This window comes from Arvicanthis niloticus, chromosome 15, assembly GCF_011762505.2.
Source record: "Arvicanthis niloticus isolate mArvNil1 chromosome 15, mArvNil1.pat.X, whole genome shotgun sequence".
Classification (NCBI taxonomy): Eukaryota; Metazoa; Chordata; class Mammalia; order Rodentia; family Muridae; genus Arvicanthis; species Arvicanthis niloticus.
Window position 1 is genome coordinate 11,559,644 of NC_047672.1, and position 24,104 is coordinate 11,583,747.

A 24,104-nucleotide genomic window follows, 5' to 3' on the forward strand; every position below is an offset into this window, starting at 1 on the left:
TTCCGAGGGGCACAAACCTGTAAGATTGGTGTCATTACGAGTTTGAGTGACACTTTGTCTTGCTTTGCCATTACTGCCTACACATGGGATGAACAGGGGGAAATCTCTTCACCAAGAATGTAGAGCTGGGACTGGAGATGGCAGAGCAGTTAAGAGAACTTCCTACTCTTCCAGAGGACCTGAGTGTGGGTCTCCAAACCCATGTCAGACAGTTCACAAGTATCTGGAACACCACATGGCAGTCACAAACATACACACCCAATAAAAATATGACAGTAGAAACAAAGGACAGTGTGAGTCTAGAGATTGGTTCGGTGAGTGTGAGCCCGCCTCATACACAGGCAGACAAAGGAAAATTGCTAAGACTTGCTGGTTACCATCCTAGCCCCAGGCTGAGACTTCACCTTAAGGCATAAGGCAGAGAATAATAAAACAGAGTAGCCACAGACCTGCTGTGGCCTCTGCATACACACAGGCACACACGTGCACACACACCTTCTCTCACACAGAGAATGTGATCTCCACACACGTGTGTGCGCACACACACCTCTCACACACTGTGACCCGTCCACCCTGTGGTAAGCCTTCCCCACTGCTGCCTGGGAGCTGGCTGATGGCAGCAGCAGGGATGCTGCCCTGGCTTCTTTGGTTACCCTGAGAATGCTTCCAAATGTGCAGTTGGCTTCATTCTTCCCAGAATAGAGCTGTATTAGGTAGTTGTGTCTTTCAGAAACAGCCAGGAAAAGGCCACAGAAGTTGCTGGATTCATGTCCCACTCCTGGTGAACTGTGTCTGGGTTCATGTGGGTCAGGCTTTAAATGCCTGACTTTACATCCTCCCTGGCCTAACTAGGCTGCAGTTGCTCTGCCTTCTTGCTTCTTAGTTAATGTGATTTCTCTTTTTCTACCTTGACAAGGTATGAGTGGTAGTGAGCATAGGGTTAGCTTGTCTTCCCCCCCCCACCCCCCCAGTGTGCTGGTTAGTTTTATGATTGAACTCGACACAAGCTACAGTCATCCAAGAGGAGGGCCAAAGATCAGGCCAAAGGCAAGGCTGTAGGGCAGTTTTTAAATTAGCAATTGATGGAAGGAGGGGATAGCACATTGTGGGTGGTGCCATCCCCTGGCTGGTGCTCCAAGGTTCTGTAAGAAAGCCAGCTGAGAGCCGTGGGAGCAAGCCAGTAAGCAGCACCCTCCATGGCTGCTGCATCAGCTCCTGCCTCCAGGTTCCTGCCCTGCTTGAGTTCCTGTCTTCACTGCTTTTGTTGATAAACTGTCATATGGATGGAACTGTGAGGGAAACAAACCCTTTCCTCACTGAGTACCTTTTCGTGGTGTTACATCACAATAGTAACCGTCACTAAGACATCCCTCTTCCAACAAGACCCATGGGAATGAGACATGAAATGTTTAGTAACCCTCATGCTCAGAAAGGCTCTAGCATTCACTGAAGATTCACTTAGCTACTCAAGAGGGGATTAGCAAGCAGACAAGACACATTCTTAGCATTTATAAGCCAGAGAACAACTTTCACCACATTGGATTCAGGAGTTGAAATTTCCAAGTTTTGTGGGGAGTGCTAGGGAGTAAATCTGGAATTTCATCGATCACTGACCTACAACCTGGGAGGTTTTTTTCTTCTTCTCTTCTTTCTTTCTTCTTCTTCTTCTTCTTCTTCTTCTTCTTCTTCTTCTTCTTCTTCTCTTTTTTTAAGATTTACTTATTTATTTTATGCATATGAGTACACCACCATTGCTCTGTTCAGACACACCGGAAGAGGGCACCAGACCCCATTACAGATGGTTGTGAGCCACCATGTGGTTGCTGGGAATTGAACTCAGGACCTCTGGAAGAACAGTCGGTGCTCTTAACCACTGAGCCATCTCTCCAGCCCCAGGTTTCTTCTTCTAAATTGTCATTTTCACCCTTCCTCTCCCCACCCCCCAACATAACATCCACATCTTGTCGTAGGGTCACTATTGCTTTGATGTAACACCATGACCAAAGGCAACTTGGGGAGGAAAGGGTTTATTTCACTCACAGTTCCATATGACGTTTAACATAAAAGGCAGTCAGGGCAGGAATTCAGGCGGGGCAGGAACCTGGAGGCAGGAGCTGATGCAGAGGCCATGGAGAGGGCTGCTTACTGGCTTATTTTCCATGGCTTGTTCAGACTTTAAGAGGCTAGACCTACCAGTCCAGGAGTGGTTCCACCCACAGTGGGCTGGGCCTCCCCACATCAATCAGTAAGAGAATGCCATACAAGCTTGCCTACGGCCACATCATAAGAGCATTTTCTCAACTGGTTCCTTCCTCTCTAGCTGGTGTCAGGTTGACGTAAGCCTAGCCAGCACAATCTCCAATTATTTTTTCACAGTTCTCTTTCACAGTTGACTGAAATTGCCACCTGATGTAGCTGCTCTAAGACACCAGGCTAGGGCTGAGGTCATTGGAAGATGTGTCTGGGCTGCATGTACAGCTGGTGCCTTTACCACAGGCCTGCACTCCAGTCAGAACAGGTTTTCCAGTGAGGAGCGGGCTGCCTAGGCTTACCTGCCTTCACAGTAGGTCTGTATGAACCTGCTCCTCCATGCTCGGACTCCCAACAAGCCTCTCTTAGCAAAATATGGGGTGTTCAGCCCAAGGCAGGAGGCCAAAGATGCAGAAGAGCAGGGCCAGGCGTGTATGTGGGCAGAGCAGAGCCAGGTGTGTATGTGGGCAGAGCAGGGCCTGGCATGTATGTGGGCAGAGCCCATTTGTTATATTGGCTCAGGCCACACCTGAGAACAAGAACAGCCACTTGCCCTCAGCTTCACAGTCATGCCGCTTCTACCACAGAACCATGTACCGCAAATCCAAAATGGTGGAACAGCAGACACCTGAGCCATGTTTTTAACAGCAATCTTCTCAGCCTCTTCCAACAGTGAGGTATGTGTTGTGAGGTGCCATTTAACAAATTCACTCGGCAATACTGCGCACCATGGACCAGGCAGGCATTGTGATGCCTTCCAAATAGCATAGGAAACACCTTGTTTTCTGAAGCCCAAGGCATCTGAAAAGGGGCCTAGATAGTACTTAAGGGACAGCTTCCTCACCCTTTTAGTAACCCGTGCTCAGCACCAGTATTCACTGTGCTGTCTGCTCCCATCCTTAATGTGGCAGCTACTGATAGACGTTGAGACTGCAAGTAACTCTTTTTTTTTTTTTTGGTTTTTCGAAACAGGGTTTCTCTGTGTAGCCCTGGCTGTCCTGGAACTCACTCTGTAGACCAGGCTGGCCTCGAACTCAGAAATCCGCCTGCCTCTGCCTCCCAAGTGCTGGGATTAAAGGCGTGCGCCACCACTGCCCGGCGCAAGTAACTCTTCTGCTCCCTCTAAACGTCTGGAGCCTGGCCCTCGGGCTTAGCCAGGCGAGCAGGATTAACTATCTAGTTTGCTAGACTGGTAAATAATCTTACAGTATGTGAGCTAGTGAAGTAGTAAAACTAATGGCTGGAAAGCACCCTGCTATTGTTGTTTTAATTATCACTATTCTTTGTTGAGGATTTTGTTATAAAATTAACTCTTAATAGAGTATTAAAATACTATCCTGCATCTGGATGGAGACTCCAGAACTACCCCCAACATATCTGTGTATGTGATGAATATCCAGAGTGTAGTTTTAACAAAGCAGGGTGACACACAGCAGCTAGGAGCTCTTTTCCACAGATTTCACTGAGAATAGTTAGCAGCTGCACACAGCAAAGGAACGCCATCTCCCTACAACCATGAAAATATGTTCTGTCTAACTATAAAGCTAACCCTGTAATCGTAGTAGACAGAAGGTAGGTGAGTCTAGGTTAACATGAAAGCAGTTTAGCAAAAGTGAAGCTGTTAGCAGCTGTTAGAGCGAGATCCAGTCTGAAAAAGAAGTCTTAAGAAATGTACATAGAGTACAGAAAGCGTGCTGGAACTTAATGTTAGCAACCTAGTTAAAATGACACACATTCAGGAAGGAGAGTTCAATAAAAACATGTAACCTAAACCTGTGAAACAGTGCCACTTCCATGATCACACTTTAACGTCCACGACAGCGTAGTGCATGATTGTAAAGAAAAAGATGCACTGCAAATAACATCTTAAAATTATGACTATTCTTAATCATGTGTGTGCAAGTGGGTCTGTGTACATGTGCAGGTTTCTGCTGGGGCCAGAAGAGGGTATGAGATTCCCCAGGGGAATTGCACGCAGCCCTGTGTGGGTTCTGGGGCATTCTGCTAATCTGAACATCCAGATTCTTATCATCTGTTGCTAAGAAACCCACTCAGCATGTTGTTTTTCATGGGACTATTTAAAAGCATGCTGTTTGCAAAGCAGTACGTCATCAAAAGCAGTGCCCAAGGGCTCTTAACACTCAACTATGCCAGCTAGCTCTGTCCAAGTTTCCAGGTGAGATATAGCAATCTGCCCTACCCTATTTTTTTTGTGTTCTTTAGGAAGATATTTCATTGGTCATTCTGAAATATTCATAGGATTTCCAATTAATTCTCTTCCAAGCAGAAAACTTTAGTAACTGAGAAGTGAGGCTTCAAGAAACCAGGGGAACTATACCATTAATTTTCTTACAAACCTGGTATATACAGCCCAGGACCAGCAAGCCCTCGTGAAACCCACCCTCTGGATAACAACCAAGACTGCATTGCTGGAATCTGACCCACGCTGAGGTTTGCACAAGTGTGACGGGCCATTTGGTGACCCTAATAGGTAATTTTTTATCTTTTCCACAGAATGTGAATGGCATAAAGTACCATGCTAAGAATGGTCACCGAACACAGATTCGCGTCCGCAAACCATTCAAATGCCGGTGTGGGAAGAGTTACAAGACAGCTCAGGGCCTGCGGCACCACACAATCAATTTCCATCCCCCAGTGTCTGCCGAGATGATCAGGAAGATGCAGCAGTGACGTGCTGGTCAGAACTGTGCCAAGAAATCCTCACCAGCAGTTGCTGATTTTGAAAACAGCCACCTTTTTTCAGGGGAAGCACTCAGCAACCCTTTAATGAAAAATAATTAAATGCATGCTTTAAACTTTTCTGTAATTTTGGAATGATGTATCTTTGTAGTTAATGATTTTGTACATTTGCACATGTAATCATCACGCCCATTTTCATTACTTTGATATAAGGTGCTAAACAAACAAGCTCTAGGTTCTTCAGCACATTTTCCCCAAAACAAAATAAAATTAAGGGCATGTTGCATAGTGTTTAACCATACTGCAGTGATGTCAACTGGGAGAGGAGGGACTGGCACTGAGATGCTTTAAGATTGTAATGTGATTGAAGCTTTTCAACACATCGGCTCACATAAAACCAAAAGAATACCTTCATTATCACACTGGTTACCATGCCTTACATAATGGAATATTTGTGAGTAGAAAGACTTTAGGTAATGGAAATATAAATAAGAATGTTTAACATAATATGCTAAAAATATTTTCATATTTAAATGACATGCATAAAAGGTGTGCTTTTTTTTTTAGTTATTATCTTGCCCTTTAAAAAGCTGAAACTCTTGCCGTTGAACTTACCAATTATTTTAGTGTTCTAAATGGCATCTTTGTGCAAAAGACTCAGTTCACTCATTAATGCTAACTTACTCATTGAGTGCCTGCTGGGTGCAAGAGACTGAGGTTCTACCTGATGTTACTTGTGGACCAAGATACCAGTGTCGAAATACTTCCCCCTGAAATGTTAGGAAACACTTTGAAATATACTTAAGTGCAAATTGTGTGTGTGTGAAACTTAGTTACAGCTTCATCAATCGATGAGGGTTAAAGCACTTTGTAGTTCTCTATTGCCAACAATTTTGTTTATATGTTGCCAATTCTTGCAACTATTGCCCTAAGAGATCTGTGGGTTGCAATCTGAACTAAAATTCAGAAGGTCTGTTTGAGAGAGGAAGGTTGCTAAGATCCCTACGGCCCCTTTCATGCTCAGTTGTGACTTCTGTTAAAGGCACTTTCCCATCACACTGTAGATGTCTGCATTCTCATTAGAAATGTCTGTTTAGCTTTAGAAAACATTTTGCCAGAATATGAAAATAAGCCTTACTGACATTAAGTGCTTCTTGCAGCAGGTGGTCAAGGAAGAGTGACTAATATACCCAGTAAGAGTGACCGACATCTGGATCGTCCTGGAGCTTCTCTCACCGACAGTACCATCATGTGTTGAGTGTTCTTTTCTCCCAAGTGCTATTCTTTAAACAAGAGTTTACCGGTTGCCTAATCGCAATAAACGTTGCTTTGACACAGCTAACTGCACACAGTACAAACTGATGAAAGGCAGACTCAGATTCCCTCTAAGATAACCTTTTCCCATGCTCCCATCTGATGCAGTCTTACGCATAGCTAGATGATAGTCCCTCCTCAGTATTCACACTGTGAAGATAATTCTGTTAAACAGATGGGTAAGCTTCGCCATTAATCCCTCATGATGAAGGATTTAAAAATATTTATAAAGACGCTGCCCACTAAAAATGTCCTCAGCCTAAGAGTGGTCTTGGTCTTAACTTTACAGTGTTAGCTCTCATGGTGTTAAACGGATGATCCAGAATCGAGAATCGGAAGTTGGTGCAAAAGAAGGCCCTACTTGCTCCATATCTACCTACAGTTGACCAAAAAGTTAGAGGCCAGCGATTCATAGTTAGCTTTGCTCTTTCTAGAGTGAGAACCTGCAGGCTGGATCAGTAGTTCAGCAGCTCCACAGTCATAAACAGTCATTGTGCATGGTAAAATCCTTCAGTGATAAAACCCAGTTTCTACTTCTTCATTGTGACAGTATTACAAAGCAGGTGGAAGGGGATCTTTTGTTACACCGTGTATAGTGAATGTATTGAACCGTGTCTGTGAAAACCGTGCTTTAAATTATATTTTCCTATGTTTTGTTGGGGACAGAGCACATTAAGTTTGAAAGCAACAAAGCGATCAGAACTGAAGGCAATTTGCTCAAACTTTCTGTCGAGAAACGCTGCTTAATAAACGTACGTGGAATCACATGTAAAATAAACTGCCTCGGACCCGAAATAAATACGGCTCTTTATTGTAACCAGCTCCATCTCAGAACCTGCAGCAAGTTCACTGTGGAACCGAAAACATCTGTCCAGGGCCTGTTCTAGTAAGCTAGTTATTTTGCAAATTCTAGATGATGTGTAAAGATCTCGTTCCCTTATGTTTTGCTTACTTTTCTGTAAATAATACTTTATTATAAGCTTGGGGCTAAACTTCTATTCAGTGAAACAGCCAACAAGATGAGCAGCCCTGTTTCACTGACAGTAGCGCCCCCCTACCCCCTTCCTTAATGTTAGCGCACACTACTAAGCTGCGGAGCTGACTAAGAGACACTTGTTGGATGTGGTTGTGCATTCTGGTTCTGATCACTTACTAAGGACCGTTATTTCCACTGTGTTTGCTCATCAGGACAATGTGAGAAAGACCATGGTACACAGTCTGCCATTTTATGCCCCAAATCATTTACAAAGGTCACTTAGTGAGAACAGATGATGCCTTGATTTATTTTGGTCCATTATAGTTATACAGTTATAACTAGTTATAAATATAAACTCGATCATTTAAAAATAGTCATCAGGGTTATGCTAAAATGTTATCATAAAAGTAACTAAATATGCCTTATATCAACTCCTAAAGCCAGTGTTTCCATATAAAAAAGGGTTTCTTCACACCTCTTGTTCTTCATGAAGCTCCATGTCTAAGTAGGATTTTAAAATTTATCATTTCATTGAGTAAGGGTTTTTCTATATCAAAGAATTATTTCTCAGAACTGTTATGATCAATGCTTTTTATTACATAATAGCAGTCATGCTCAATCGCCAAGGTGAACAGAAACTTGTAAATGTGATTGTGCTAAGTAATTAACTATTACACATATATGTTTTCAATTGGGTAACATTAAAATAATTTCTGTGTTCTTCATACACTTCTCCTAACTGGGGGGGTAAATAGAGATATAAACACAGAAGCATCTTTCTTAACGCAGACAAGATTAACAGGTTAAAACTGTATTTATTGTAGTCTTAGCTGTACCCTAAGCACACCCTAAAGAAGTTCTCGATCAGGAAAGTGTAGAGGAACCTGAAAGTGACACCCGGCAGTCTCCTTAGCCTCTGTTTGAGTTTTGGTTTCTTTTTTAACTGCTAAATTGTACTACCTCTTACTAAAAGCTAGTCGAAGTTGAGAACATTCTGATCGAAATGGGTCTGAACATGCCTTTCAAACCCCTGCTGGTCATAGTCCGGTGGGAACTGCTCGCTGCACATTGGGCACACCTTCCAGTGGCTTTCAACGTGTTCTTCAAATTTGGTCTGATCGTAGTTAGGAGGGAACATTAATTCACAGAGGGGACACTTCTTGTGAACATCAAAGCTTTTAAAGAAAGAAGAAAATGAAGAATTAGATATTTCCTAATTATAATAGCACCCTGTCGGTGCACAAGCTGAATTAATTAGCTGATATTTACACTAAACAATTTATCCTTAAAGTCTTTAAAAGTTTAGTTATAACCTTTTTCTGTTTCTAGATTCTTGGTAATATGTACAGGATCTGTCTTTTTAGAAAACCACTACTAAATTTAGTTTTAAAATTGGATTGACAAACACCAAAATCTACCAAACTCAGGCATTCTGTGAAATGAGGCTTACTGTAAAAAAAACAAAAACAAAAACAAAAAAACCCAAAAACCAAAACAAACAAACAAACAAAAAAACTTTCCCACTTTTTAACCAAAATATTTTTGTTTCTTTTTTCTTTTTTTTTTTTTTAATTCCAAGGATGACTACAACTCAACATTTTCCACCAATGTCTACTAGGCTTTTAGCAACCAGAGAACTTGGGGGCTTGAGTAAGAGTTCACAGTGCTCCTGGATCACTTTAGCCCCCTCTCTTGGCTCACAACTGCCTGACCTCCAGCTCCAGAAGTCAGGTGCCCTTTGCTGGCCCCTGTGAGCACCTGAACTCCTGTGAACAAACCCAAAACAGAACACACAGAATTAAAACTATCTATTTCAAAGTTCCTAATGCCTCCAGATCTTCAAACAATGGCATGTCTGACCCACAGATTTACACTCTGTATGCTGGGCTCTGGGTACTGTATTTTTAACAAGTTCCCAGAAACTAATTTTTAGAACCACTTGTCTTAAGTAATTCTATAAAATTCTACAAGGAAAACACTTGCCTGGAATCAAAGCAGAAGCCTGCTCCATGGGCACGTAAATGCTGGTTTGCTGGATCAGGAGGAATGGGCACATTCTCATCTTCCTGGCACAAAACAAAACCAGGGCAACTTTTTGAGAAGAGAGAAACCAAATATATAAATTGTTTAATTCAGGAAGCTCATAATGACATTTAAATTACCCAATTTAGTTTTTAGCTCTTTTATTACTAAACTTTTCCATAAACATACATTTGAAAGAATTTATAGTATAGAATATTTCACTAGGGACAAATACTGTGCCTTTTCTGAAATATGTACTTCTCCCCAATTCCAGGGCATACACTCCAAGTCCCATAATAGATGCCTGAGAGCGAGGTTCAGACCAATACTGTTGCTTTTCTTCCATTCATGGTTATGAAAACTTTAGTTTACAGATAAGGCATGGTAAGAGAGGTCAACAAAAGCAAAGCAAAACAACACACTGCAACAAACGTGAATTTGAGCTCTATTATTTCAAAATATCTTATGGTATTTCAGCTTTTGGTTGTGTTTTGTTTTTTTTGAGACAGGGTTTCTCTGTATAGCCCTAGCTGTCCTGAAACTCACTCTGCAGACCAGGATGGCCTTGAACTTAAAGATCTGCCTGCCTCTGCCTCCTAGTACTGGAATTAAAGGCGTACACTGCACCTGGCTTGAATTTTAGCTTTTAAACAAAGTACTTGATGGATGTTTTTTGGCATATACAACTGCCAGCACCACTTCTTATTGCTTTGAGCCCATCATTAAGTCATTACTTGAACATAAACACTTAATAAAAACATAAAACATAAAAACATAAATACTTAGTTTTTTAAAGATTTTTTTCTATTAAACTAAGATGTAAGAAAATAATTTTAAATATAATCTCTTTTTTTAAAAGAACTAAAAACATGGTAATAACTCATTAGAATCTTCAAAAATATATACACTACAGTTTATCCTGACTTCATTCCCAAGTCATGTCAATGGAAATAGACTGGACTGGGAATGACGCTATTAAAGCAAACACTAAATAGAACGAAGGGATGGAGGGTTAAACGCAAAATAACTAAAAACTTTGAATGTATTTGATCACATAGCTTTATAAGTTAAAAGAATGAGATGCCACTGGTTAATTTTTAAAATAATAAATTACAGTCAAATGCTATTAGAAATTGAAGACGAAGAATGGCATATTTTAAAGATTTCTGGGGCTGTTAAGATGCTGTGGCAGTCTGAGTGAGAATGGTATCACCAGGCTCGTCTATCTGAATGCTTGGTTTTGGCTAGAACTGCTTTGGGGGATTCGGAGGTGTGTCACTGCTGGTGGACTTTAAGGCTCTTCCCGTCTTACAATTTTGTATATGAGCTCTCAGCTACTGCTTCAGTGCCATGCCTGCTTCCTGCCATGATGCTATGGACTCACTCTGTCAAACTGTAAGTAGCCCCAATTAAATGCTTTCTTTCTTCTGTAAGTTGTCTTTTTTTTTTTTTTTTTTTTTTTTTTTGGTTTTTCGAGACAGGGTTTTTCTGTGTAGCCCTGGAATAGCATCTTCCCCCCCCTCCCCCCCGAGACAGGGTTTTTCTGTGTAGTCCTGGCTGTCCTGGAACTCACTCTGTAGACCAGGCTGGCCTCGAACTCAGAAATCCGCCTGCCTCTGCCTCCCAAGTGCTGGGATTAAAGGCGTGCGCCACCACCGCCGGGCCATAGATAGCATCTTTACAGCAGTAGAACAGTAACTAAACAGAAGGGTGAGCAGTTAAGAGCACCTGCTGTTTTGCAGAAGATCCAGGTTCAGTTTCCAGCATCCACATCTGTTGGATCACAAGTACCTGCAACTCTAACTCCTGGGTATCTGACACCCTCTTCTGGCCCTCAGGGTATCTGCATATGTGCCCATACATGCATATGTACATGTGCTCGTGCAGGCACACACACACAATTTAAGTGTTAAAAAAAAAAGACTTTTCAGAAGGTAATTCTACCACATTTATACTAAATGGCCCTTTAAAAAATACAATATAAAATAAGCCAATTACAAACAAACAAAAACAAATATTTTATGATTACAGGGATACCCCAGAGTAATTCATTCAAGAAAACCAATCAGAAGTGTGATTTTTCAGGACAAGAATGTGCTTAATGAGTAGAGTGTCTCCACTTTTCAAGACAAAACTCTGGAAACTGGTTGCTTAGGGTGAACTGTTATATAACTATTTATTTAAAAATACATTTAGAAATGTGGGGCTTGAGAGATGACTTAGTAAACAGTGCCTGCTGCACTTGCAGAGGACCCAGGACATCTAGTCCCAGAATCCACATGATGGCTCACAACCATCCGCAACTCTAGTTCCAGGGTTTCTGTCACCCTTTTTTGGTATCCCTAGGCGCCAGCCATGCATGTGGTACACAGACGTTCATAAACAAGCATACATAAAGTGTTAATCTTAGCACTTTATCACCAAAAAAAGAAGAGGGGACTATCACAATCGAGTTACAGCACAATACATTCAGAAGTCAGTAACCAAGTAACAGCATCAGAGTCTCCAGGTGCCGTGTGGGATTGCATCTATCCTTGAAGGAATTACTGGCTGAAATATTCAGGAATCTGTAATGAGCACCAAGTGAGAAGGGCTGAGTACTGGATAGATCTTTGCTAGTTGGTAATTACTGCTTTAATCCAAAAGGATGTATCCTTTAAGAAGCTGAAGCATTTTTTGTATCCATTCCTCTGTTGAAGAACATCTGGATTTTTTTTTTCCAGCTTCTGGCTGATAAGGCTGCTACAAACATAGTGGAGCATATGTTCTTATTATATGTTTAAGCATCTTCTGGGTATATGGATACAAAAAAAATATGGTACATTTACACAATGGAGTATTACTCAGCTATTAAAAACAATGAATTAAAGAAATTCTTAGGTAAATAGATGGAACTAGAAAATATCATCCTGAGTGAGGTAACCCAATCACGAAAGAACACACATGGTATTCACTCACTGATAACTGGATATTAGCCATAAGCTGGCAATACCCAAGATACAACTCACAGACCACATGAAGGTCATGAAGAAGGAAAATCAAGTGTGGGTGCTTCAGCCCTTCTTAGAAGGAGTAACAAAATACTCATGGGAGCAAATATGGAGACAAACTGTGGGAAAGAAACTGAAGGAGGGGCCGTCTGGAGACTGTTCTACCTGGGTATCCACCCCATGTGCAGTCACCAAAGGTAGACGCTGATGTCAGGAAGTGCATGCTGACAGGAGCCTGATATAGCTGTCTCCTTAGAGGTCTGCCAGAGCCTGACATATTCAGAGGCAGATGCTCACAGCTAACCATTGAACTGATCAAGGGGTTCCCAGTGGAGGGGTTAGAGAGAAGACTAAAGGAGCTGAAAGTGTTTGCAGCCCCATGAGGAGAGCAACAATACCAACCAACCAGAGCACCCAGGGCCTAAACCCAGGGCTCCAGCTGTATATGTAGGGGAGGATGGCCTTGTGGGGCATAGATGGGATAGGAGATCCTTGGTCCCATGAAGGCTGGACGCCGAGTGTGGGGAAATTAGGGGGTGGGGAGGTGGGAGTGGAGGGGGTGAGTGGGGGGAAAAGTGGGGGGCACATCCTCATGGAAGCAGGAGAAGGGATGGGATAGGCGGTTCCTGGGCGGGGGCGTGGGGGGGGGGATGAGGTAAGGGGATAACATCTGAAATGTAAATAGAATATACAAGGAAAAAAAAAAAGAAACTGAGGCATTCATTAATGCCAATATCAGTTTGTAAGACAAAGGAGGGAAGAGTGACTAGATAGCTTCTTTAAAACCAGGAGATACTCCTGCCTCTCACAACCTGTATTAGGTGTATTCATGAACACTCCTCTTCTTTTTATACTATGTTCAAGCTTTGTCACACATTCATTGCTGGTAATCCATCAGTTAGTGAAAGGACACACTGAACTGTGAAATTTAAAGCCATTCAAAGGGATTTTAAAATCAAAAAGCATAATTTTACAAGATCTCTATTTGTTTTCAAACCTTTTCCTCCATATTCAAAACACAACCCAAAATGGAACAAAGACCAAATAAGAGAGCTAAACCTAAAATCCTTACACACTCCTCGGCGGGCAGTAGTTGCTTGTATACAGACAAGAAATGGATAAGCAACAAAACTGCCAGATAAATCTGACCTCACCAAAACTTAAAATCACTGTTTTGCAGCCATGAACTCTATCTATAAAGTGAAGAAAACCCACAGAATTGGGAAATATATTTGCAAATAATAAATCTAATAATCAGATTTAGAAACAACCAAAAACTTGGAATATATTTGTCCAAAGACAATTTATAAAAGCATTAAGGAAAAATGTCTGGCATCATCAGGCAAATCAACAGCATGGGACAGCTGCTTCACCCCTGCTCTAACAGACAGCATGGGACAGCTGCTTCACCCCTGCTCTAACAGACTATAATTTCAAAGCAGGTGTTTATAATTTAACACGAATACTCGGGGAACCGGAACCCTGATGACATGGATGGGAATGTAGCATCATGCAGCCACTGTGAAAACCAAGAAACCCTTCAAAAGGTTAAAGACTGGCCATATGGCCATGCAGTTTCATCCCTTGGGATTCTCGTCTACCAATCACAAGTGTGATAATTCTAGCAGTTTGTTTTCCCCTGGAAAGTGAAAAGAAGTAGTATATTACCCCAACAAAGACGTCTACATAGTGTCCAGAAAAGCTCTGTTCATAGTAGCCTAATGGGGAAAATGATGCAATCCAATAAAGAAGACATACCACATGCAATACTATGGGACTGGTGAGATGGCCTCACTGGTTAAGAGCACTCACTGGTTCTTGCAAAGAACCCAGGTTCAGTTCCCAGCACTCACACGGTGGCGCACAACTGCCTGTAACTCCAGTTCAGGGGATCAATGCTTGCTTCTGGCCTCCGATAGCACCAGGCACATGCATGCAGCACAAACATACATGTAGGCAAACATTCATATACAAAAAAATAAAAATAAATCTGAGTATGTGTATGGAATATTCAGACGACAGAACTCAGCAATGATGGAAGCAAGACCATTTTCCATGCTAAACATAAATGCATGTTAAAACAGTGGGAGCTTTCTGAAAACATGCTGGGGGATCCAAAGACTTCGCATGATACTGTCTGATTTATACAACTGAATGATGAGAACAGGCAGTTTACAAGGGAAGCAGGTAAACAATTTCCTGGGGTAAAGGAATAGAAGGGAGGGGTAAGGTAAAGGACAAAAGAGTTTCTTTCCTTTGTAGTGGAAAAACTGTTTCCAAACTGACTGCATGACTGCACTGCTCCGTGACTCTGCTGAGCACGGGCTCCACACTTTACATGGGAACTGGATTTCAATAAAGCTATTGCCCGGTACTATTATCCTAAGGTAACTAAATTGTAAACAGCACAGTAGGTTAAAAACAAAAGTAAACCAGAAACGAGGGGAATCTATTTGTGCCTAATCAAAAGAAACAGAGATCTAGAAAAGAATCTTCCACTGTACTTTTCTGGCTACTCAGTAAAAATGAATCAAATGCTGCTGTATATCAATTTTGTAAACACACTGGAACAAGTTCTTTTAATGTGATGGCCAATTTAAAATGAAGCCACAAGCAGCAGTACATTGTGACAAAGAGAGAGCAGCCCTGATTCTTTCAAAGTATGACTTTCAATAATTCTAGAGTCACAAGACTCTTTGAGAATCTTTTGAGAATCTTTACAAGAAATGCTAAGTCTGTGACAGAAAAATGTTATATTAACAAAACTATCTTCAGTTGGGGCTTCATTACTAAAGACTCATCCCATCCGGAAAGCTGCAATAAAACACCTTAAGAGAAGAGAAACAAGAATGAAGAAGGAAAAAAATGCATCAAAGTGGGAAGGAAATGTGTACTGAGAAAGGGTAATATCTAGTCTTAAACAGAGGATTAGAAGTCTGGATCGCTGCACCTAAAACAGTGGCCACCACATATCCACTGACTCCCAGGAGGCTGGAGGAAGGAAAGCCTCCACTTCTGGCAATCCTGGAGGCGGCACCACTGCTGATACACAAACCACACTTACTGACTAGCAACGACTTACATCATGGCTCTAAAAGCGTGGTATGAAGGTACCTGGGTACCACTGAAATTCATACGGTTTCTATCGGATTTTAATCCGGTGTTGTCAGATAGCATTGAAAAAAAAAAAAAAAACAATTCAACCCCTGCTCAGTTTCAGCTCCGGCTAGTGCTAACACTCCTCTCCAGGACACCTAGCTTTGAGAAGCTGAGTCTCTGTCATATATAAAAGCTATATAAAAGCTGATGTGAAGTAAGCAATGAGCCTGTCCAATGTGATTCCAAAGCTCAAGAAGCTGGACAGTGGCCAATAATCACACACATCCCAATGGTTACTATGGCCATTTAAAAATAAACACAATATTTTAATTTAGACATGCTATTTTTAAAGGTTACTAAATATATTAGTACATGAGTGCTTACTAGGTATGTCTTTTGGCCTAGGAAATGTTACAGAGGAAAATGTTCAGGGTGCTGTGAGAAGTACAGAACTCTGGGGTAGCCACAGCTGAGAGACAGTTAAAACCAAAGTGCTCACAGATGGCCTGAAGCAGCTCTGATCCCACATCTGCTTTACCGGTGGTGTGATTCAGGTCTAACTACTTCATCAGTACCTCAGCTTCTTCCAGCGAAGCAGCCACTCCACCTCTCTCACACTACGGTGGTAAACAAGTGACTTATCATGTATATAGCGTTCGGCAGGCAAAGAGCTAGAGAAACCTTTACTTCCTGGACAATTACTAGATAAACGAGACTTATGAGGGGTCCTGAAAGCCACCACTTTCTCGTACGAGAGGAAACAGCAGCTGGAGGCAGCAGCATAGGCTAAAATAGTAGGACAGCTCACCTGTGACTCCAAGGTGCCCACCAGGGCTCTGTGACCATGAACCACTCCCACAGCAAAATCTACTTTCCTATTCTTACTAAAACTATGTAATAAAACCCCCCATTTGCAAATGGGTTTGCTGTTAAAGGACAAGTATTTTTAAAATTTTAGATGTAAATAAAAAATACAAAAAAAATGTCTGTTTCTAAAACACAAATATTCCAGGCATGCACAGTAAGACCCCTTCTAGCTCATTAGCCAATCTAAGCATCTCAGCAAATGAGCCCAAGACTGTAACATTGTTTCTCATGGGTTTGCAGGAGGGCAGAGCACACAGACCAGAAAGAACAGTCTGCTAATTAAGCCCAAGCAGATGATTATGGAAAAGAAAGGCTTGTCACATGTAACATCTATGCCAAGAATGATCAGATTAAATATGCAAAATGTAAAGTAAAACTGTAAAAAGAGCAGTAAGATAGTACTAGAGACCTTAAACAGGCTACAAAAGTTCTGACAGGTTTCCTAATTACTCCCAGTAATGGACACAGGAGGCCAAAAGGCAGGAGGGAGAAATACATTTTTCTCCATTATGAGTGTTGAACACTAGGTCTAAAATCATGCCTGTCTGAACACTGATCAGTTTCTGCAAAGGTTAATAGCAATTAAATGCAGCAAACTATATTAAATGAGAAACAGGTCATGATACCACTGTACTTGCAAAGAGCACGATAAACCATTTCCTTGAAATTTATCTCAGCGCACAGGAAATCTAAGAGCTGCTATGAAAAAGAGTGTGTCTACCCCCACAAAAGAGCTGTTCTAAGAAATTTTATTCATTAAATGGGGGGGGGGGGGGTGGGATCTCTTAAAAATAATCTTTTAGCCAGACATGGTGACTTACACCTTCAATCCTAGCACTGGTAGGAAGAGGCAGGTGGATTTCTAGGAGTAGGAGAACACCCTGGTCTACATACGGGTCCCAGGACAACCAGGGGTGTGCAGAAAGACTCTGTCTCAAAAACAAAATGATAATAGCAATAATAATAATCTTATACCATATAAGCTAATTTAATCATCATCTTTATGTTGCTACTAGAAAAAGAAATGTCATATATTAAGGATGTCTAAAAGGTAATTTCTCAAAAAAAGGAAAACTACTATATAATAAAGATAATAAATTTTACCTTAAACTTTTCGGGATATAAATATAAACCTGATACGGCAGTACTCTGCTTTGCATAGCATCTTTGTGTCTTCATGCAGTCCTCCGATTGTAAGTAAGTAGTTACTTAGTCATAATTAGGGTTACACTGATAACTCATGCATCCCAATCATCCTCTGAACTTCATCTTTAGTATATAAACCCTAAAGTGTTAAGTCTGAAAAAAATACTACTCCCCCTACCCCACCTCACCTCATCCCACCGCACCCCACCCCAGCCCACCCCACCCCACTCCAGGCTTTCTCTGTATAGACCTAGTTGTCCTATAGACCAGGCTGGCCTCAAACTCAGAGATCTGCCTGCCTCTGACTCCTGGGTGCTGGGATTAAAGGGGTGCACCACCACTGCCTGCTGGTTGGGTTTTCAAACACAAGATTTAAAAAAAAAAAATTAGGCAGACAAATGCAAATTCATAGACGTTCTAGACACACACTCTTAACACTGCACCTAAGCCAGAAAGCACAAAAGCAAGCAAGCCCAAATAATTCAAACTCAATTTACTCTGCTGTCCTCAGGGTCTTCTAAACCATCCGGCCGGCTAAGGTTTCGAGCAGGCTGGCTACAGACAACATTGTCTTCCCAAGATGGGACTCGCACAGGTGGCCTTTGGATTTCATCTGGATAAAAAGCACCATCTGCTCCATCTGTAATAAGAATTACAAAAGAAACATTTAGGGGGAAAATTGGATAAAACTAGCTACAAGAAACTGGCACCTCTATATGTAGTTATGATGATAGAGAGAAGCAAAGGGAAACTCAGTGTGTGGCTCAAGGGAACAAGCTTCCCTGGGATTCTCGAGAAGCCTGGATTGGCACCACAGAGGAAGAAAAGCCACAGAGGCCACATGGGCATGGTAGCTTATGGGTTACAGAGCAAGACTGTTTCTTCTGTTTTTATTTTTAGCCCACAAGTCTAAATGCTGAGCCTGTGATAAGCAATTAAGACTCCTCATTCATGGCATATTACCTGTAGGTGCCAGTAATATTACTAAACATTACAATGAAAATTACATGAATTTATTAGAGTTGATTATACCCTTGGCTCTCTTAAGTCCATGAAAATAAAAGGTGAATGTCTTAGAGTCAGCTAAACCAATGCCAAAAAAGTACTTGACTAACCTCTCGTTTCCAGTGCTGTGTAAGGGTTGCCATACTGAAGAACTGGCTGTGCACTTGACAGTGGAGGAACGAGCCCATTTTGCTCAGAGCATGTGTTGAGACACCTTGAGACTTGTTGGGGGCTCTGGCCTTCCATTTTCCTTCCTTTTTCATCTTCTAAACTCTCTGTAAATTCCTAAAATTAACAAAACAAAGACAAGTAAGCAAAGCAGCCAAATGTCCTCTAAGGATAACAATGAACACTCAGCACAAATGCAGAACTTAACACTTCTCTAGCATGTTACAATAGCAAACATCTTTAAAAAAACTGTGTCAACAGAATAAGGAGGGAAATAAAAACATTCAATGTATGCAGAAAATCCAAGAGTTATTCAGAGCTTTAAAAAATCCAGCAAGCTAGAATAAAAAATAATTTTCTTAAATTGAAAAAAAAAATCAAATGATTCTATTGCAGATAAAATATAAGAAAAGGATTCTGCATTCCCTAATTCTCCTCAACATAACTTGTGTTAACTTGTGACTAAGGCAAGATTAATGTAGACAGACTGAAAAGGAAATAATTCTGGCTGGGCAGTGGTGGTGCACGCCTTTAATCCCAGCACTTGGGAGGCAGAGGCAGGTGGATTTCTGAGTTCGAGGCCAGCCTGGTCTACAGAGTGAGTTCCAGGACAGCCAGGGCTACACAGAGAAACCCTGTCTCGAAAAACCAAAAAAAAAAAAAAAAAAAAAAAAGAAAGAAAGAAAGAAAGAAAGAAAGGAAAAAAAAGGAAATAATTCTGTCTTTATTTGAAGGATACAATTGTACCTACATAAAGAACCTACAGCAGAGAAGTTAGGAGAATGAGTAAATTTAGCAGGCTGCAAGATTCAACATATAGTCAGCTATATCCCCTATATATATAAACAACAAAGAAGAAAATGGAAAGTATAGTTCTAGTAGTGAAATCAATGAGAAAAGTACCTAGGAAGTTAGCAAACAGATGCACAATGCTTCTGCACTAATAGAACAATCCTGAGTGTGATTAAAGACAGCACAAATGGAGGATACATATCAAGATACAGACAGAAAATTGTCTTTACGGTAGTAATTCCCCTCTAACTGCACATACAATGAAATACTAATTTAAAAAATTCCAGCAGGCTTCTCCATGAATTGACAGAATGATTCTAAGATGGAACTAAAGTGTCTGAAACTGTCAATATTTAAAAACAATATCCTTGTGTTTGGGAGGTAGACAAAGGAGAATTCCAAGGTTGAGGGGAGCCTGAGATACCACGTAAATTCAAGGCATACCTGGGTTCTAATGAAAACGCCTGTCTCAAAGCTAAAGATACAGTTTAATGTTAGAGAACCCTTGTCTAGTCTAGCCTGCAGAATTATTTAGGTCTGATTGCCCAGCACCATCCAAAAAACTATGAAAGGGGGCTGAGGAGGAGGGATGGAGAAGATAGGAAGATGGAGGAAGAGGGAGAGAGACCCCTAAACAAGCTAGATTTCGGGCCTCAAGCATCATGTGACTCAGTCTACCTCTTCTCTTAAGCCACCGTTTTCTTCTCTAAGAGATTTAACATTTAACTGTTTATATACAGTACAGTCCTAGTGCCTGGGAGCTAGAGGATGTATAGCTGGAGACACCATCTCAAGATGCCCCTCTCAAAAAGAAATGCTATGAAGAGATTACGTTTCTTAGGAATCCACTAATTTCACTCTAGTGGCTTAAAAGTATGGCAGTCCAATGAAGCAGTCCTCAATCTACAAAACCATAGATAATCTAAATATAAGTCTTAGCAGAACTGCTAATTGTTTTTTAAGAAAAAAAAAAAGGGGGGGGGGGAGAATTACAGGCTAGAGAGATAGCTTAGCAGTTAAGAGCACTGACTGTTCTTCCAGAGGACCTGGGTACAATTCCTACTACCCACATGGTAGTCTCTGTCTTAAACTCTAGTTCCTGGGAGATTTGACACCCTCTTCTGGCCTCTAAGAGTGCCAGACACATACAAAATACACAGATATACATGCAGGCAACACATTAAAAACAAACAAAAAGCCTTCTAAAAGAAGTTGTCAGGAAACTTGAGATAGGAGGATCACCTATCTCAGGATTGAAGATAGCCTGGACTATATAGTGAGTTCAAAGCCAGGCTGGGTTACTTAATGAAACCTGTCTCCTCAAGCAGGAGGAGATAAAGAGATGGCTTGGGGGGTTAACAATACTTGTTTTTACTAAGGATCCAGGTTCAGTTTCCGGTACTCACAGTAAAGCTAACAATCACCTGTAACAGCAGTTCTAATGGAAGGGACACTTCCTCCTATACTGCCTCCATTCCATCTTCCCCTAGTCTATACTCTACTTCCTTCTTACTTCTTCCCCCTCAAAAAACCAATGAGAAGTAGTGCAGGGTAAACAGCAGCAGTGGGGTCAGCACCTATTCACTTGACTACCACTACTGACCACTTGCTACCTTCTTGGCAAGTGTGTGTACACCTGGGTCAGTGGTGACTAACAGAACCTAAAACTAATCTCAGAAGCTTTGGCAGGTTTTTGAGTTCTCAGAAATACTCTTGAGGGACTATTAAACAAGTTCTTTGACATCACAATGTAACTATTTAAAAACTTAAAGTGAGAGAACAATGCTATACTACAGGAAACCAAGAATAAGATCAGTTTTATAGCAGCAGCAGCAGCGGCGGCGGCAGCAAATGAAAGCAGACAGCTCGTGTCCAACACAGCATTCCTGATAAGGTTGGCATTTTTAAAACTGACAATAAAGCTACTGATCTCAGTATATTTCTTCCATCAAATCTTTTCAAAGGCAAATGCTATAAATTCTATTTGCTCCATTATTTTATCCATTTAACAAATGCTTGACTTCAAATAGCAGGCTTCATGAAAGGGACTGCAAATACAATGAGCAAAACAGGTTGTCCTCTCGTGGACCATGCAGATAAGTAGAAGAGACAGATACCCAACAAAGAAGCATAAAATATAGAATTTGCATAATTAAAAATTATGGAAAGTATTATGAAGTAAAAGTACAGGTCCTATGGGTAAGTTTAAGAGTAGTACCTAACTGATCTGCAGTAGAAGCAGCTGATGCAACTGAGTCACTGGCCTGTAATGGATGGCAAGGCTACCCCACAGTGACTTCACAACTGACTGCCAGACAGAGTAGCAGAGTAACACCATCCAACCTGAAGACACACTGCTTAAGATCTTCTAAATGCTGCAGTTGATTACACCACCAACTCTTGTCACCTGACTGTTACAGATATCTGTACACACCAGCAAACATCAGATTAGCACAGGACACACAAGTTTTTGAAATTTTAGTTTGGTTTAAGGCTTGAACTTTTGATTAGCAAGAAACAGTATCAATTCTTATCCTTTAATTAACAGATTTCCCTTTTCAAGAAAACACTTAAATTTGAACAAATACCCAATTAAAAATTCACTTCTTCCCCAAATCCGAATATTTTAAACTTAGCTTATTGTTAAATGCAAAGTATGTGATGGAGACCAAACTAGCAATTTTCAACACTTGGTATATTTCTCAAAAATTGGCAGATATGGAATTTGGAAATGAGAATGATACACAAATTACTGTTTAATACCAGGGAGGTAACAGCTGAAGACATGAAGGAAAGCTTTCAAAGAGAAGTCAGACAAAAGAAAGCAAAAACCAATTATAGAATGTCCCCAATGAATGCACTGCACAATACCTTCTCCCTTGAGAGATTTTCCAAATATGAAGCCAAACCATTGATTTCTTTGTCTTTCTCTGCCAACTGGAGCTGAATTTAAAAGAGAGAAGTCATCGTTAACATTTTTATTATCTATTTTCTCCTCACACGTGGGATCCACTTAAACCTATACTACTATTAAGGTCATTGTTCTATCACCAAGTTTAGTTATTTTCCTCAGTTCTCAGTCTTTGTATTAGTTGCCATTACTAACCAGTTTCTTTTTTTCTACTTTTGGATTTATGTAGCCAGCCTGACTAGAACCACCGTAGGTTAGGTTAGTCTCAGACTCTCAATTCTCCTGTCTCAGCCTACAGACACCAATGGTGTGTGCCACCATACCTACTTCCCTTATCCTTTTAAAATGTACTAATGCATTGATCATGCATATTATCATAGTGTATTTTTACCATATTCACCTCCTACTGTTCTCTCCTATTCCCCTTAATCCCAATGATCCTCTTCCTCCTCGTCCCCTCATCTTCTTTCATAGTTACTGATGACCTAATGGGTGTCATTAAAGTTGTTTACAGGGTCTTGGACGGGGTTACAAGTTCTTTACTAGTTCCTACACTGAACAAATTCTCTTTCCCCCTCGTAGCAGCAACTATTTGGTCCGAGAATATTCAGAGAGGGAATGGGGGGCCTTATGAGTCCCCCCCCCCCCCCCCCCCCCCCCCCCCCGCTACCATTATCTGTCTGTAGGTCCTGGGCCCTATTCCTCCCATGACAGGACATTGACAGGCCCAATACTGTGCCAGTCTTATGCTAGTAATCTCAGCTGCTGGAGTTAAGAGCCCAACAGTGATGTCATGTCTCAGGACCCAATTCTAACTTACTCCATGTCTTCCTCTAGCTTTTATACTCTTTCTGCCTCATCTTCCAAAATGTTCCCTATACCTTGGAGGCAGCTTCCCTGATCTTTAAAATTTCTCCTTTGACTTATGTAAAAGTGCACCAATATTGTTATCTAATGCCATTTTTTGTTGTTGGTGGTGGTGTCTTTCTTCTTTTGCTTCCCAGACATTTTCCCAGACATTTTATAACATTCTTCTTTGGCTCTTTTGTCCATCTTGTCTCTGAAAACTTTCTTCTATTCGCAACTGATAGTAAGCCATAAATATTAATTCATGTATCACTCTCACTCCCAAGGTCCAAGTCTGCCAGTTGTTATTTTGAGTCAGGGTCTCACCCTGGGTTTCAGGCTGAACAGAACTCAAGATTTAGTTCAAGTAGGACCTGAATGATCTATAATATCCTGCCCAAACTTCCAAGTGTCAAAATTACACTTGCTACAAAGGCTGAAAATCTGTTATTTTGAGTAATGGTAAGATAAGGTTTTCATTGTTGTCTTTCCTACACTGTGAAGATAAAATGTTCCACACTCACTTTCATGTATTAGTTAGCAGGTACCATCAGAATCAGTAGTAGAACACAAGCTTAACTACAAGCATTTTCCCTTTACTCCCCAACATTTTCAATCTGAATCACTCATTCATTCAACAGCTACCCAGTGATCAGCTATAAGAGCACCAGCGCTAATGGGTACAACTGAAACTATTCTTTGCTGGGTATGGTAACACGCACCTTTAGTCCCAGAACTTGAGAGGCAGAGATCTGGCAGATCTCTGAGTCAGACCAGCATGGTCTACATAGAAAGTTCAACATCAGTTAGAGCTGCATAGGGGGACCATGTCTTAAAATAGCAAACAACAATAACAAACTCAATTACTTTAATAGTTCTTCCTAATTGATGTATTTCAGATCAATTTTTCTAGGTTCATGTTCCTAGTCTATATAAAGTCCCTAGTTCAATTCCCAGCATCCATGTAGGGGCTCACAACTCCAGGTTCATGGAATCTGATATATATTCATCTGGCTGC

At 41.1% G+C, this 24,104-nt stretch overlaps 2 protein-coding genes across 5 annotated transcripts in view; one reads left to right on the forward strand and one right to left on the reverse strand.

Moving 5' to 3' along the window:
* Positions 1-7,063, forward strand: part of Jazf1 (JAZF zinc finger 1) — a 300,929-nt gene extending 293,866 nt beyond the window's left edge. Inside the window, exon 5 of one of the 2 annotated variants that reach the window (XM_076913329.1) lies at positions 4,765-5,077. In XM_076913329.1, the coding sequence (XP_076769444.1) occupies positions 4,765-4,941 (177 nt within the window). In that variant the 3' untranslated portion in view covers positions 4,942-5,077. Of the gene's footprint in view, positions 1-4,764 lie in introns of both variants that reach the window. The other variant, XM_034518806.2, reaches the window with a different exon arrangement.
* Positions 7,064-7,816: 753 nt separating this feature from the next.
* Tax1bp1 (Tax1 binding protein 1) overlaps positions 7,817-24,104 on the reverse strand; it is a 58,522-nt gene continuing 42,234 nt past the window's right edge. For all 3 annotated transcript variants that reach the window (XM_076913328.1, XM_034518805.2, XM_076913327.1), the window contains exons 14-18: positions 22,201-22,272; positions 18,480-18,654; positions 17,862-18,004; positions 9,224-9,306; positions 7,817-8,415 (exon numbers count right to left, since the gene is read on the reverse strand). In XM_076913328.1, coding sequence (XP_076769443.1) covers positions 8,214-8,415; positions 9,224-9,306; positions 17,862-18,004; positions 18,480-18,654; positions 22,201-22,272 — 675 coding nt within the window. In that variant the 3' untranslated portion in view covers positions 7,817-8,213. The remainder of the gene's footprint in view (positions 8,416-9,223; positions 9,307-17,861; positions 18,005-18,479; positions 18,655-22,200; positions 22,273-24,104) is intronic.